Source organism: Tamandua tetradactyla, chromosome 13, assembly GCF_023851605.1.
Source record: "Tamandua tetradactyla isolate mTamTet1 chromosome 13, mTamTet1.pri, whole genome shotgun sequence".
Classification (NCBI taxonomy): Eukaryota; Metazoa; Chordata; class Mammalia; order Pilosa; family Myrmecophagidae; genus Tamandua; species Tamandua tetradactyla.
Window position 1 is genome coordinate 51,384,725 of NC_135339.1, and position 17,590 is coordinate 51,402,314.

General features: G+C 36.2%; 1 protein-coding gene across 4 annotated transcripts in view; it reads left to right on the plus strand.

The window, feature by feature from the left end:
- The window catches only part of LOC143653978 (protein FRA10AC1), a 51,297-nt gene that overhangs the window by 26,414 nt on the left and 7,293 nt on the right, over positions 1–17,590 (plus strand). For all 4 annotated transcript variants that reach the window (XM_077125404.1, XM_077125406.1, XM_077125403.1 and 1 more), the window contains 3 exons: positions 1,042–1,084; positions 3,017–3,132; positions 13,947–13,985. In XM_077125404.1, the coding sequence (XP_076981519.1) occupies positions 1,042–1,084; positions 3,017–3,132; positions 13,947–13,985 (198 nt within the window). The remainder of the gene's footprint in view (positions 1–1,041; positions 1,085–3,016; positions 3,133–13,946; positions 13,986–17,590) is intronic.

The window sequence follows — 17,590 nt, forward strand, 5'->3', positions numbered from 1 at the left end:
TTTTAACATACCTTCCTAGAAGTTTCTCATTTTCTTCAGAGTTTGCCAAAGTCTTTTATAAAAATAAAGTTTTTATATTTGCCAAATATAAAAAAAAGAATTTTTATATTCTCAGCATTAGGATGACATTTAGGTAAATAATTCTAATACCAAATGTTAACTGGTAATTTGTAAAGTGTAGGTCTATTCCCATAACCTGAGAATGTCATCAAATGACATGGTTAAGATGCAGTGTATCAGAAAAGGCAATGTAAAACTACGCATTAGCCAATTTCTTAGCCATAATTTCATGGTATGGATATTAAGTAAATACTGTCTTTGATAGTGTCAATAAAGAAAAAAAATTAGGAAGGCATAATTATTCTTAATAGCAGTATTACAAGCTTAGGGATATACCCCAGAATATAGCAGATTCCCTTAATCTGCGTGTTTTTAAATCTTTGATTCTTTCCTCCTCTCCCTTCCTCTCCCTTCCTTTATCCTGTGCACTTCTCATCAGTCCCATGTGTCAGCTGCTTCTACTCTCTCATGTTAATCACCTTCACCTAGGTGAAAGTGCCTTCAGAGTTTTCTTCCCACTCTAGATAAAAGTGAAGAATTTCCCCACATGCCACTTAACACACAACAATGTAGATTGGTTTCTGAGTTCTGGAAGTGTTCATGAGGAAAAGCCAGCCAATATGAACTGAGATTAAGTCAAAAGAAGAGACCACAATTGTGGGACTGTTTGAAAAGCTGTTTTTCATTTGAAGCTCTTAGAGCACTTCAGAGGAAATGACTATAACCACCTTAGTATTATTAGATATATATTGAGACATGTTAATGCTTGAACACAGTTTGATTTTAGAATAAATTGATTTTAATTATATATTTTTGAGGTAGAATGGATCAGATTGTTTTCTTCAGATTATTTGTCCCCTTTCTTATAGTAAAGGAATAGAAGAAAAATGAGACCTTACGATGATAAAAGGAGAGTAGCAGTGTAGTTATTAAAATTCAGTGATTCAGTGATCTCACTTTTTTTTATTTTTTATTTTTTAGGATTATGCCCAGAGTGTTCCTTTAAATTAAATTTTCATCACAGGTAATATTGCCTTTAAAAATGTTATTCTTAATATTCAATAGTCTTGGACATAGTCATTAACCTGCACTCAGTGTCTAAATGTAACCTTAGGTGGTTGATGGATAAATTGGTTGGTTGTGGAGAATATCAGGCATTACTCTGTGACCACATAAACCAGAGAATTGGATGTTCACCATGCCCTACTCTAGCCAAGAAATTTTAAATGCAAAGGACTGTTCAGGGTAGTAGATGGATTTTAGGCTTTTTTAGTTTAGAACTAAGGTTCAAGCACCATAGTTCTTAGAAGTATTAGTATGGCAGACCTTAGTAAATTGATTCTTCTGTTGCATTTAAATGGTGTATTATTTGGAGTTTGTCATTCTTGAAAAGAGTGATACACCTCTAAACTCATTTCACATGTTAAAATCAGGCTCTTAAATTGAATGAGCTGGAGTGTGTCTGCCATATTGAGTGTGTGTATGTGTGGGGTGGGGGCTACCAATGCCCTGAATGCAGTGTGGTATAGGATGGTCAGATCATGGGCTTTGAAATCCACTTACTAGGCTTCTTTTTTGGGCAAACTTCTCTAAGACTCAGTTTTATCCTCTATGAAAATGAGGATCTTGGGCAGACCACGGTGGCTCAGTAGGTAGACTTTTCGCCTGTCACACCAGAGACCCAGGTTCTATTCCCGGTAGCTCCCCATGCAAAAAAAAAAAAGAGGATCTTAAGGTTATTGTGGGAATTAAATGAAAGCACATGTAAAATACTTGGCATGATGTCTGGCACATGGTACATAAAGCAGAGTGAATGCCTGGCAGTGAAGATGTTGAGACAAAGTCTGTTCCACTTGTCATCTGGTAGCCAGATTTCATGTCCTTAATAATGGCTGAAAATTTAACAGTGAAATTCTGTGACTTTATAAAATGCATTTATAAGCCTATTAATTACTAAATCTGCTTTATTATAAATGTGTCCTATCTAGTATTTTAGCTGTTAAAAAATACTAAAGAGTTAATAATTTTTAATTCTTAAATTTAAAAGGATTTTTTTTATTACTTGACTCACCTAAACTTTATTTTCTGTTAGTGACACTGCAAGAAACATATCTGTATTCTTTGACCTTGACTTTAGTGCTTTACTTCAAAATAGAAATTATTCTTATGGAAGAGGCAAAAGTGGGTACTGTTTGAAGTAGTAGGTGTAGCATCTGTCTGTCACTAAGTACCTTAATTTGGAAATCTGATAAGCAAGCTTCTTAAAAGTATTCTTCTCCTCTGTTTCTTTATCTTCCTTCCCTGTCCCAATTTAAGTGTTACCTTTTCCTATGTAGGGTTTTCTTATTTTATCCAATTAAAATTAATTGCTGGCCATCCATGGTACCGACAACATTGTAAACCTGGCACAGAAGAAAGTGATAAAGCTACAGCAGTAAGATGAAAAATGGTAGCTATGAGTTAACAATAAGCTTCTTTCAGTCTTATTCCATTATAATTTTACTATATTCTTTCATTCATAAGAGATGAATTTTCTGTTTACTGTTTAGAACTATTATAGCAGCCTCCTCCTGTTGTGTATGCTTTTCCAAGTCTAGGTGTGTATGTGGATAGAAATGAAATTTGTTGTTGTAATTTTCTTTTAAATGACAGGTAGGATATGAAAAGGAGGAAATGAATAAAATTATGATTATTCTGTTTATGATTAATATTATATATAGAAGTTATAAAAAATAATTCTTTATCTTAGGCTGTTAAGACATCACTATCTTACATAATTGTTTTAATTAGTATACTAACCTAGAATACTTTAGACTCATTGAAGAGTTCCTTATTATATAAATTTAAATTTAAATTAAACACTTTTACTGATTTGAGTTTTTGCTCATTGGCTTTTGTTTTTTGTAAAGGCCCATTGAAAAACTTTAACTTTTATTTTATGTTGTTTACCATGAAGGAGAAAAGAAGTCAAATCAAAAAAAAGAAAGGATAAAACCAAAAAAAATTGTGAAGAGTCATCATATAAAAAATCCAGATTATCTTCTGAAGAGACCTCCAAGAAGAAGGATGAAGGTAAAAGAAAATTAAGATATATATATTATCTACTAACATTTATGAACATGCAATGTAATCTTTGTCTTGAGACATGTGTCTCAAATATAGAATTTAATTGATAAATGCATTTAGAATTTTGTTTTATGATATTGAAAGGAAACAGGTTGGAGAGTTTAGATATGAATTTATAGTGGCTTCCAGGAGCTTTAAAAACTAAGTTGACTCTGTTATTTTGTCAGGTGGTGTAATATTGCAAACCAAATTCTAATTTCTGGCTTTGTCACTTACAGATTTGTGACCTTAGGCAAGTCACTAAACTTGAGTTTTACTTTCTTCATATATGTAGGGATGGTGTATAAACCTGGTCTCTATACTGCTTAAGCTTATTGTGGAGAATCAAATAAGAATGTATAAAGTACTTTGAACACTGTAAAACAGTACATAATCTATAAGACAGCATACATTTTTAATGCTTATCCCAATGCGACTATTATAATGGTCTTTGTGACTTCCTCACTAGTTTATGAATTTCTTGAAATAAGAGATTGATATATGTGTGTCCTCAGAGCCTAGCATGGTACTGTGCATATATACTTAGTTAAATAATTATTAAATTCAATTCTATCAATTAACTGCTTACTACTTCTTGTTCAGCAGTCCTTTTAAGCTCTCTAAGACTCAGTTTCTTCATGTGTAAAATGGTAATGAAAAGAATACTTACCTCATAGGATTGTTCAGAAGTTGAAATGAGATCATGCATATAGCAGTTTGCATAGTACCTGGCACATAGTTATCATGAAGTTTACTTCTGGTTGCTTTTCCAGCTCATAATGGAGTCAAATTAGCTGTAACTTATAGTGAATGTACAATAAACCAGTCAGGCTTAAACTAAGTAGGGAATGCTAGATTGAATTAGTTCAGGCCAAGGTTAATATAATACTTGGACAGGAGAGGGCTCCCTTGCTCCATCGATGAAAGTCATTAGCTGTCTTGCATTCTTACATGCATTTTTTTCCCTCTTGCAGATCAATGATATATTCATTTGATAATCAAAGTTAAAATATTTCAACATGCAGTATCATCAAGTTTTAGACTTGGTAAATTTGATAAATGGTGAAGGGAACATATTGTTATTCTGTTGCTTATTCAGAAATTATATTTGAAGCAGAATGCCATTTTTGTGTTTGTATTAAACATTTCCCAACTCTAAAGTAAATTTTAATTAATAAATTTGAAAACATCATTTGATTTTTAAAATTTTGTTCAGATTTATGTGCTAGTAAAATATTTAATATATCTTATTTGAGAATTTTCTTGTACCCGTTATTATAGTATATAATATTATTTCATCATATCATGAAGATGATACTGTGTTAATCATTGCATATTCCATATTAAAGAAACTTGTAAAAGTTTATTTAGTACCTTCAAGTCAAGGGGTTAAGTAGCTGGATATGCAGGGGTAGTATCAGACCCTCAAATTTTACATATGCATGTAATTTTTTTTTCCTTTGTTTTTCCTTTGGTGTTCCATATTTCAGTAGGTGGCACTTCTGTCTTCCTGAGAGCTAATAATCAGAAATCTGGGAGTTATACTTGATATTTTCTTTTCCATCATTATTCGCGTTTAATTTGTTACCAGGTCTTATCAGTTTTACCCCCAGAGTATGTATTTCTCAAGTTCTCTCCACACTAGTTGAAATCACAGTCTTTTCTCATCTAAACTACTGTTACTATTTTCCTCACTGGTGCCTCCACTGTTTTGCCATCCCACCTACTTCTCCTAAGTCCATTATCCATAAAGCAATGTTTTCCATTGTTCTCTTAGGATGATAACCAAAAATCCTAGTCAAAGCTCTGTTTGGGTTTGCTAAAACTGCTGAAATGCAGTTGACTTTACAAAAGGGGTTGATTCGGTTATAAATTTACAGATCTAAGGCCATGGAAAATGTCCAAATTAAGGCATCAAGAGGAAGATACCTTCTTTCAGGAAAAGCTGCTGGCATCTCCGGGCTTCCTCTGTCACATGGGAAGGCACATGGCAGCGTTTGCTGGTCCTTTCCTGGATTCTGGTTTCAGAATGGCTCTTTGAACTCCTGTGGTTCCTTCTGGCTTCTCCTGGGGCATTTCTTTCTCTGAACTCTTTCCATAATGTCTCTGCCTTTTATCCTCTCATAAAGGACTCCAGCAAGGGGATTAAGACCCACCTTGAATGGACTGGGTCACATTTCCATGGAAACAACCTAAGCAAAAAGTCCCACCCACAATAGGTCTGCACCCACAGGGATGGATTAAAAGAACATAGGCTTCTCTAGGGTACATAACAGATTCAAACCAGCACAGTTCTGCATGATCTGGCCCCTGTACAAGACTTGTTTCTCATCACTCTTCACGTTCTAGTCACATAGCCTTTCAGTTTCTAGAAATTGCCAAGACTCTTTCCATTTAGGAAATACATGGATGCTACATCCTCTCTTTCTAAAACCCCCAATCCCATCCTAATTCATCCTCCATCTAAGCACAAATGTCATTTCTTCTGGGAACCCTGTCGCCCACCATGAATCTAAATTAGGCCTCCTGTTTATAATGTTATCACAGTCCCTGGTTCTTTTCCTTCATTACATGTGTGGCAATTTACCAAAAAAAGCCTAAGAAGGACAGGGATTTGCCTCTTTTGTTCATTAGTATATCCACAGCACCCCATTAGCATGTGTTAGGTATAAATAATGAAGAAACAATGAAAGATTTTGAAGACTGTTTCAGAGCAACCTCAGAGATGGTAAACTTATTTATTATATTTACAGCACTTTGAGAGCAGAGAGTCCAGGATGTAGTTTTTTTTCAGCTATGATATAAACCAAAAAATAACCAAATTTTAGCAAACTTTTAGAAAAACTGTAGAACTCTTTAATACCCTCTTTTTGAATAATTCGGAGCTAAGATGATCTTGATGTGAATTATTCTGTCTAGAGCACCTTAATTTGGCCCAAATTTGAATAATAATAAGTGCTTATTATCTGAGCAGCATTTGGACTGCTGACTATTCCTTCTCAAAATACCCTACTTTCTTGATTTTCTACCTCTTTTTCTGGCCTCTCCTCAGCCTCTTTTCACTGTAATTCCTCTTCACTCTTATCCTTGGAACTACTCAGGGCTTTTTTCCTAGAATTTCTTTTCTGTTTTTCTTGTGTGATCCCATTTACTCCTGTTCTAGTCTGCCAAAGCAGCCAAAATGCAACACACCAGAGATGGATTGGCTTTTTTTTTTTTTAAATATTTTTATTGACAGATCTTCACAAACATACAGTCCATACATGGTATATAATCAGTGGCTCCCAATATCATGACATAGTTGTGTATTCTTCACCATAATCATTTTTTAATGATACATACCACATACAAACACATTCTTACCATATGATCATTCCATTCTTGTTATATAATCAATAACGCACAAAATAATCACATCGTTGTATATTCATCATCATGATCATTCTCAGAACATTTGCATCAATTCAGAAAAAGAAATAAAAATACAATAGAAAAAACTAATATATACCATACCACTTACCCCTCCCTTTCATTGATCACTAGCATTTCAATCTACTAAATTTATTTTAACATTTGTTCCCCCATTATTTATTTATTTTTAATCCATATGTTCTACTCGTCTGTCAATAAAGTAGATAGGAGCATCAGACACAAGGTTTTCACAACCACACGTTTTCACATTACGAAAGCTATGTCATTATATGATCATCTTCAAGAAGCTTGGCTACTGGAGCATAGCTCTACATTTTCAGGCAGTTCCCTCCAGCCTCCCCATTATACCATAACTAAACAGGTGATAGCTATTTAATGCATAAGAATAACCTCCAGGATAACCTCCCGACTCTGTTTGGAATCTCTCAGCCATTGACACTTTATTTTGTCTCATTTCACTCTTCCCCCTTTTGGTCAAGAAGGTTTTCTCAGTCCCTTGATTTTGAGTCCCAACTCATTCTAGGATTTCTGTTCCACATTGCCAGGAAGGTCCACACTCCTGGGAGTCATGTCCCATGTAGAGAGGGGGAAGGCAGTGAGTTTGCTTATCATGTTGCCTGAGAGAGAAAGGCCACATTTGAGCAACAGAAGAAGTTCTCTTGGGGGTGTCTCATAGGCCTAATTTTAAGTAGGCTTAACCTATTCTTTGTGGGGTTAAATTCTTATGAACAAACTCCAAGATTGGGGGCTCAGCCTATTGCTTTGTTTGTCCCCACTGCTTGTGAGAATATCAAGAATTCTCCACTTGGGGAAGTTGAATTTTCCCCCTTTCTCACCACTACCCCAAGGGGACTTTGCAAATACTTTTTTGTTCACCATTTAAATCACTCTGGGATTTATCAGGGCATGACTGGACAAACCTACAAATCTCATGCCCTACTCAAGATTCCATGTACTTATGGTGTTCAATTAAGCTGTCCACATAAGTTATATTAGGAAATGCACTAGGCAGAACATAAATTTTGTACCAAATAAACATTTTTTGCTTTAGTCTTACACATAAGTTTAAGTTTTAAAATATTGATTACCATCTATTTTCAGCACCCTGCATTATTGACATTCCTTTGTTCTTCCTCATGCAAAAATTTTTAAATTTGTACATTTAGTCACTATCATTATACACTCTAGGCATTCCTAGATTATACCATCTCAGTCTTTATTGTGTATCTTTCCTTCTGATTTCATTTGTGCCCCCCCAGGCCTCTTCCCTCTATCATTCTCACATTCAGCTTCATTCAGTGTTCTAACATAATTGTATTACAGTTAGGTAGTATTGTGCTATCCATTTCTGAATTTTTACAGTCAGTCTCGTTGCACAATCTGTATCCCTTCAGTTCCAATACCCTGTTTCTATCTCCTGATGACCTCTGTTCTTAACTGAAATTACCCAGGTTCATTCCTTAATGCTAGTTCATATCAGTAAGACCATACAGTATTTGTCCTTTTGTTTCTGGCTAATCTCACTCAGCATAAAGTCCTTAAGGTCCATCCATGTTGTTACATACTTTATAGCTCTATTCTGTCTTGCACCTGCATGATATTCCATTGTATGTATATACCACAGCTTCTTTAGCCACTCACATGTTGATGGACATTTTGGCTGTTTCCATCTCTTGGCAGTTGTAAATAATGCTGCTATAAACATTGGTGTGCAAATGTCCATTTGTGTCTTTGCCCTCATGTCCTCTGAGTAGATACCTAGCAATGGTATTGCCGGGTCATTTGGCAGTTCTATACTTAGCTTCCTGAGGAAACACCAAACTGCCTCCCACAGCAGTTGTACCATTTGACATTCTGAGAAGTGTCTGTTCAAGTCTTTTGCCCATTTTGTAACTGGGTTGTCTGTCTTTTTGTTGTTGAGTTGAACAATCTCTTTATATAGTCTGGATACTAGAACTTTATCTGATATATCATTTCCAAATATTGTCTCCCATTGTGTAGGCTGTCTTTTTTACTTTCTTGATGAAGAAAGAAAGTAAATGCTTTCTTTCTTTTGATGCACAAAAGTGTTTAATTTTGAGGACTTCCCATTTCTTTCTTTCTTTCTTCAATGCTCATGCTTTGGGTGTAGATCTAGGAAACCACCTCCTATTGTAAGATTTATAAGATATTTCCCTACATGTTCTTCTAATAGTTTTATGGTCTTAGACCTAATATTTAGGTCTTTGATCCATTTTGAGTTAATTTTTATATAGGGTGTGAGACATGGATCCTCTTTCATTTTTTTGCATGTGGATATCCAATTCTCTAGGCACCATTTATTGAAGAGACTGTTTTATCCCAGGTGAGTTGGCTTAACTGCTTTATCAAAGATCAGTTGTCCATAGATGAGAGGATCTATATCTGAACACTCTTTTAGATTCCATTGGTCAGTATATCTATCTTCATGCCAGTACCATGCTGTTTTGACCACTGTAGCTTCATAGTACGCCTTAAAGTCAGGTAGCGTGAGACCTCCAACTTCATTTTTCTTTCTCAGGATACTTTTAGGTATTTGGGGCACCCTGCCCTTTCAGATAAATTTGGTTATTGGTTTTTCTATTTCTGAAAAGTCAAAGGCACAGGTATTTCAGTACATTATTTTCCCAACCTTTCACTTTCAACCTTTGTTTATCCTTGGGTCTAAGATGTGTTTCCTGTAGACAGCATATAGATGGGTCCTGTTTTTTAATCCATTCTGCCAGTCTATGTCTTTGGATTGGGGAGTTTAATCCATTAACATTTAGTTATTACTCTATGGGCAGTACTTTCTTCTACCATTTTGCCTTCTGGATTTTATATATCATATCTAATTTTCCTTCTTTTTACCTTTACTGATAGTCTTCATTTCTACACTCTTCCCCACACCTCTCTCTACTGTCTTTTCCTATCTGTCTCTAGTGCTCCCTTTAGTATTTCTTGGAGAGCTGGTCTCTTGATCACAAATTCTCTCAGTGATTTTTTGTCCGATAATGTTTTAATTTCTCTCTCATTTTTGAAGGACAATTTTGCTGGATATAGAATTCTTAGTTGGCAGTTTTTCTCTTCTAATAATTTATATATATCATCCCATTGTCTTCTCACTCCATGGTTTCTGCTGAGAGATCTACACATAGTTTTATTGGGCTTCCCTTGTATGTGATGGATTGCTTTTCTCTTGCTGGTTTCAAGATTCACTCTTTCTCTTTGACATCTAACATTCTGATTAGTAAGTGTCTTGGAGTATGCCTATTTGGATCTATTCTCTTTGGGGTACACTGCACTTCTTGGATCTGTAATTTTAAGTCTTTCATAAGAGTTGGGAAATTTCCAGTGATAATTTTTTCCATTAGTTTTTCTCCTCCTTTTCTCTTCTCCTTTTGGGACACCCACAACATGTATATCCGTGCGCTTCATGTTGTCATTCAATTCCCTGAGTCCTTGCTCATATTTTTCCATTCTTTTCCCTGTATTTTCTTTTGCTTATAGGATTTCAGATGTCCCATCCTCCAGTTCACTAATCCTATCTTCTGTCTCTTGAAATCTGACATTGTAGGTTTCCATTGTTTTTTTCATCTCTTCTGCTGTGCCTTCCATTCCCGTAAGTTCTGTGATTTGTTTTTTCAGACTTTTGATTTCTTCTTTGTGTTCATTCCTTGCCTTCTTTATATCCTCTCTCAATTCACTGATTTGATTTTTATGAGGTTTTCCATGTCTGTTCGAACATTCTGAATTAATTGTTTCAACTCCTGTATCTCATTTGAATTGTTGGTTTGTTCCTTTGACTGGGCCATATCTTCAATTTTCCTAGTATGATTTGTTATTTTTTGCTGGCATTTGGGCATTTAATTACCTTAATTAGTTTATTCTGGAGATTGTTTTAACTTTTTTTATCTAGAATTTTCTTATTGAATGAATTTGTTGTCTGTTCTTTGACATTCAGTTTATTATTGACCTCTAGCTTAGGTTTTGTTTAACAGATCAGAATTCTTCAGTTTTTGTTTTCTTGTTTCTTGCCCTGCCTATATGATGCCTTCTTTTTCCCCTTAAGAGGATCTACTTAGGTATTATAGACCATAGCCAGATTTTCTCAGAACAAACTGGCCTCCTGTCAGGATGAAAGAGTTACATGCATCAGTTTTCCCTGAGGGTGAGACCCAGCAGATTGAATGGTCTCCCTGTGAAGCCTCTGGGCTCTCCGTTTTCCCTGTCCTTCCCAGTATGTGGTTCTTGTCTGCCTGCAGGTCCCACCAGCATAAGGTGATGTGGTACGTTTAACTTCAGCAGACTCTCCCTGCTGGGGGCATGGTGAAGACAGAGGAGAGGATGTAATCTGATTTTAATCGCTTCACTTTTCCAGACCCTGGGGTCTTAACTCTTTGAGGGAGGGATTCCACCTGGGCTGGGCCCCACCCCTCTCCTGGGGAAGGCACAGTCTCCAGATAAACGCTCAAACAAGCTTAATTCTGCCTATTCCTGGGGCAGTGGAGCCCGAGAAGCCTTGCAGCTGCATCCAAAGAGCAATCAAACCGTAGAAACACAGTCACCAGAACAAAAGGGAAAAATCCTTTTCAGAGCAGGACCCCCGTTCCTCGGGTTTGCCAATCAAGAGCTTAAGTTGGTACGTTGCTCTGTGCATCTCCAGGTCCTATGTGCCCCCTCCTTTCATTCAGGGCCCAGACTTTTTAAATCAAGAAACATCTCTTTTTTTTTCTTTTTCCATCAGCCCTGCCCCCTCTGTGCCAGGGCAAAAGCTGCGACCTCCCCTTTTACTGGAAGTTCACCTGAGCTGGGGGCCTATTTTTAGTAGTCAGAATTTGTTAATTAATTCCACAGTTGGAGTTTGGTTGCACTCAGCTCCTGCTGCTGGTAAAGTCCATTTCTTTTCCCTTCTGTGAAGCAGCCTGTGGGAAAGGGTTGCCAGCTGCTGTGGCTTGGGGAACTCACGGTTCTGGGTGGGCTTGCAGCCAGTCCAGCTGGTCCAGACTGGTGTACGCTGTGTGTCCCGTCACTGACGTGGCTCCAGCAGTTGTTCTGTACTGTTCCTGGCTATTTATTAGTTGCTCTGGAGGACTAAATCCCACACCTCATCTTGGCCCCCTTCCTGGATTGGCTTTTAATAAAAGGGGATTTTTTCAGTTTAAAACGTGTAGTTCTGCAGAGGAAAGGTATCTAACTTTCAACTGAGTTTCCTTCCTACATGGGACTGTGCAGGGTGATCTCTGCTGGCCTTCTCTCCAGGCCTCTGGATTCCAACGACTTTCCCTGGGATGATTCCTTTCTCCATCTCCAAAGGCCTGGGCTGAGCTGTGAGTGCTGAAATGAGATATGCTGAGCTGCTTGGGCTGTGCTACATTGAGCTCTCTCATTTAAGCTTCCAGCCAATTAAATCAAACATCATTCATTGTAGCAGGCACACCTCCTAGCTGACTGCAGATGTAATCAGCAACAGATGAGCTTCACATGCCATTGGTTCGTGCCCACAGCAACAAAACTAAGCACCTTCTTCTGGCCAAGTTGACAACTGAACTTAACTACCCCAACTCCCATAGCTTCAGTTTGACATCATAAAGCCAAGTTAAATGAATAGAGGGATGGATGAGCAACTGGATGGCTAGATGGCTAAACGAATGGATAGTGAGAAAAAGTAAGAACAACAGATCAGTAAGTTGATTTTGAGGACCAGTCTGCCTGAGGATGTGTGAGCACAGCAAGATACTTACATAGACTGTCTTGGCAGAAAGTTCAAGGTTTTACCCTCCCTGCTACCACCCGTTCCCCAAACACCATGTCATTCTTCCAGTTTCAGTTTAGATCAGTTCCTTGGGAAGACCCTCCCTGGACCCTTATTTCCAGATAGGTTAAATCTCTTTTACCCATTCTAATAGTACACTGAACTTCTTCATTAGAACTATGTATCACCCTTGGAATAATTTACTGTGAGAGAAGGGACTGTGACTTTACTTCTCTGTTTGCAATTCCTAGTACAGTGTTTGCACCACATAGTAGGCATTCAATAAATGTTAGATGAATGAGTGAGTAAATTAGTGAATTCTAACATAGTTTCTCAAAATTCCAACGCTGGAATTATGATTCAAAGGATATTCTATAGTCTTGCTTTTCAAAATATGGTCCTCTCGCTAGTTGCATCATCATTGCTTGGAAGCTTGTTAGAAATGCACAATCTCTGGTCTCTCCAGGTCTCCTGAATTACAATGTTCTGTCACAAATTCCTGGGTGGATTCATATGATAATTAAGTTTGTGTACTACTGCTCCATATCATGTGGGGGTTCTGCCTTTGCTTCAACACCTTCAGGAAAAAGGAACCCTCCTACATCCACAATAATCCTTCATATTTTCAGATGGTTGTAAATTGCTAGCAGGTTTCTCTTAACATTTAGCCAAAATTTGTATCTCTAACTTCCTGCCTTTGGTTCTGATTATGCCCTTTGACCTCTGGAAGATGCCTAACTCATTTTTGCCTTAGAGGCCTTTAGATATTTGGAAGCAGGTACATATTCCCCATATTACGAGATAACAGAGAATAAGATGCCATAGCACCATTTCTTGTGCTGCCGTGAAACGTTTAGCTGAATTTTTTTTTATTTGCTTTCTGATCATTGGAGATAATTAGGAGTGAAGAAACAATAACAAAAAGGCAGTGGCTGCAGTTCAGGCCTCAGCTCTCCTGGGGGACATTACTCTGTATTTTCCTCACCCTGTTAGTATGGCCTTAAGGGGACAGCTTTGTCCTTTGTTGCTTTAGCAGCTTTCAAAGAATTTTCCTTAAAAGATACAGGAGGCTCTGCTATAGTCATGATTTTTAAAGATCACATTAATAGATCTTTGGTACTTTTCTGTTTCCCCTCAGTGGATAACTATTGAAGGACTGAGAATTTTTGTTATAAGATATAATTTTATGTGTGATTTCAGTGACTGAGGCCTAATTCTCACCTTTATAATATGGCCTTGGAATGTTGTGAAAAACAATTAATTTGTGAACTGTTTTAAAATGTTGAACATCTCTATAGTAAAAAAGAAAATAGTGGTTATATTGCAGGTAATCTATGAGTTTTTTTAGCAATATAAGATTTTTTTATAGACGCTTATTTTTTTTAATTTTGTTTTGTGCTAGTTATTCCAGACTTTATGAGAGGATATGATATGATCTCTACCTAAAAGAACTTAAAATTTAAATTGTGGAGATAAGACTAAGAAACATGAAAGTTTAGGAAACAAGTGTTTATCTGTATGACTACAGAATACTACAGGAATAGCTGTTGGACGGTAGCGAGATGATTCTTAATAAACAATGCTATTTCCTTTTCAGGACATTCATCCTCAAAGAAGTCGGAAGATTCTGTAAATAGTAAGTACTAATTATTTCCTTAATTTAATAAAAATACATGGATCTTAGTTTTTAGCAGTTGAGTTCCCATGAATCATATTGCTCTGATGTGAATTATTTTTTGTTTTTGTATTAGGCAAGAAAATCATAGGAAAGAGACCAAAGATATATGTGATTTATTCCCTAATTAAGAACATTTAAGTTTCTTATTTTAAGTATAGAGAGTATAAAAATTTTTTTCTATAAAGACAATGTATATACAATTCAATTTCTTATTATGAAATGTTAAGGAAGAATGGGAAAGGCACTGGAGGGAGGTTTAAGATTTAAGGAATGCTGTTCATATTGCACCTGACTGAGTGATCTCTCTCAATTGGCAATTCTGATGGATCAAATGAAATTTGTGGCTTATGCATTTCAAGGAAACTGTTAGCTATTTGTTGCTTTTGGTTAGTTTTTGTTTTTTTTTTTTTTGGTCTGGGGAGGAGGGTACATGGTCTGGAAATTGAACTGGGTCTCCCACATGGAAGGCCAGCATCCTACCACTGAATTATCCATGCATCCTTTTAGTTTTTAAAAAGCCCTGGTGGTTTTCACCAGAGTAGAGAAACAGTTTAGGTTTCATTGAGTTTTTGCTGCATGTTTGGTTATTTTCTCCATGCAAAATTCCAAAAAGTACTCCTAATGAGTTACAAAAGCATAATACAATGAAACAAAATTATTTTTTAAGGTAAAGAAATCAAAATAATGGCAAAATAAGGCAGAATAGCAAAGTAAAGCTGGAGGTAAAATTGATACAAATGCGTAGCATGAAGTCTTGCTTAGATAGATCTAAGATTTGCTCCTGTTCTTCTTAACAGCCAAAGCAAAGAGGGAAACTGCCAGTTACATGATTAATTATACCCATAAGAAGAAAAAAGAGAACTCAGAGCACGTTCAGTTTTTTCCTGGCAGAGTTTTGGGAGCAGACTCTCCTGTGGGTTCATGAAAGGGGGTACCCATTTGTAATTTAACAGCTAAACTTAATCTCAACAGTAATGCATCATAGATTTCTTTAACGATCTTTTAACAGGCTGAAAGCCTAAACATAAATTTCAGTGGCGTATTTAATTTATTTTATAATATATGGACTTATTTAATAAAAATTTGGAACTTCTAGGCTTACTTAGAAATTTTTATTTTATATGCTGTATTGTGGAGGTCACATTTCATACTTTTTTCCATGTGACTATCCAGTTATTGCAGCACCATTTGTTGAATTTTGTTGTTGTTTTGGGGAAGTGCTTGGGCCAGGAATCAAACCTCCTGTATGGCAGGCAAGAATTCTACCACTTACTTAGAATTAAAAAAGTTTTTTTTAATTTTTATTTTAAAGTAATATATATTTCTTTATATATATAAAGAATGGCAAACTCAGAGAAAAAGATTTAACAGTTACTCCAAATCCAGTTCCCCAAAAAAACATGATTAATATTTTAGTATAATTCTTTTTTATGATTATTAGATGTGGGTTTAAAGAAGAATCATGCACCAAATACAGGGCTTCCACATCCCACCTTTTTATTACTATTATTATTATTATTTTAATTGTGAAATATATGTATATTAGAAAAAGCAATAAATTTCCAAGTACATTTTGACAAGTAATTTTAGAACAGATTTTAAAGTTTGGTATGGGTTTCATTTCAACAATTTTTTGTTTTTCTTCTACCTGCTCCAAGACACTGGAGACCAACAGAAATATCAATATAATGATTCAGCAGTCATACTCATTTGTTAAAATCTATCTTCTCTGTTATACTCCTCCTCTTTAAATAACATATATGCATAAAAGTAATAAATTTTAAAGTACATCATAACAATTAGTTGTAAAACAGATTTCAGAGTTTGGTATGGGTTACAGTTCCACAATTTTAGGTTTTTATTTCTAGCTGCTCTAAGGTATTGGAGGCTAAAAGAAATATCAGTATAATGATTCAGCACTCATACTCATTGTTAAACCCAACCTTCTCTGTATAACTCCACCATTACCTTTGATCTTTCTCTTGTTCTTTAAGGATTTTTGGGCTAGGCCCATTCTAAATTTTTCATGTTGGAAAAGGCTGTTGATAATAAGGGATGAAACTAGTTGATGTTCTAGAAGGGCTGGCCCCTCTACATTTTAGGACTTATCTGGTCTAGGGACCTATCTGGAGGTTGTAGATTTTGGAAAGTTTTCTGTGCATGGAAACTTTGTAGATAGAATCTTTGTGGGTTTTCTTTAAGATTGGCAGGAATGGTTTTCGTTGGGTTTGGCAAGTTATGATAGGTAGCATGCATAAGAGTGACCTCCAGGGTAGCCTCTTGACTATTTGAACTCTCTCAGCCACTGATACCTTATTTGTTATACTTCTTTTCCCCCTTTTTGTCAGGATGGCATTGTTGATCCCGTGGTACCCCACATCCCACCCTATTATTAACACCTTGCATTGGTGTGATACATTTGTTACAATTGGTGAAGCACATTTTTATAATTGTACTGTTAAGTATAACCCATTGTTTAACTTGGGGTTCAGTGTATTGTGCAGTTCCATGAATAGAAGAGGTATTCTTGTTTAGGAATACAACATACTCTTTGTAAACCGTTTTGCTCATACTAATTTTGTTTTCAACATATGGAAGTATCCTAAAGCACTGATACTTTTTTTCTTCCCAAGTGAATCCTAATTTATCAGTAGCTCCTCCTAAATTAGAGACACTTTCTAAACAATAACTAGGCATGACTGATGGATGAATCCTATCTGGCAATGAAATTGTAGGTAAATACTCAAAAGTAGATAGAGGCTAAAATGGGAATATTATTTTTAGTTTTCATCCATTTCCAACAATGCGTTGCAAGTTAAAATGCGAGACTTTACATTTAGAAGTGTGAAAGCCAATTTGGGAATAATGCTTCTGTTTAATATAGAAAAAAAATCTCCTTTTCCAAATCCAATTTTTTTCATTATTAAAAAAATCTTTTGGGGAAAGGTTTTGTTCTAGTTTGCCAGCTGCTGGAATGTAATATACCAGAAAGGGGAAGTTATTAAGTTGTAAGTTTACAGTTCTAAGGCCATAGAAAATGTCCCAATTAAAGCAAATCTATAAAAATGTCCAAATTAAGGCAGCAACAGGAGGTTACCTTCACTCAAGAAAGGCCGATGAAGTTCAGGGTCTCTCTGTCAAATAGAAAGGCACATGGCAAGCATAATGATGTCTGCTCAAGCTTTCTCTCCCAGCTTCTAGTTTCATGAAACTCCCCTGGTGGTGTTTTTCTTCTTCATCTCCAAAGGTCTCTGCGTGGGCGCTCATGTTCTCATTGCTGTGTTGCTCTCTTTCGTTCTAAACAGAGGCTCTCCAAAATGTTTCCTCTTTTAAAGGATTCCAGTAAACTAATCAAGACCCACCTGGAATGGGTGGAGTCACATCTCCCTCTAACCCAAGGTTAATACCCACAATTGGGCAATCATATCTCTGTGGAGATAATTTAATCAAGTTTCTAGCCTACAGTACTGAATAGGGATTAAAAGAAAAGCTGCCTCCACAAAATGGGATTAGGATTAAAACATGGTTTTTCTAGGGTACATAAATCCTTTCAAACCAGCCCA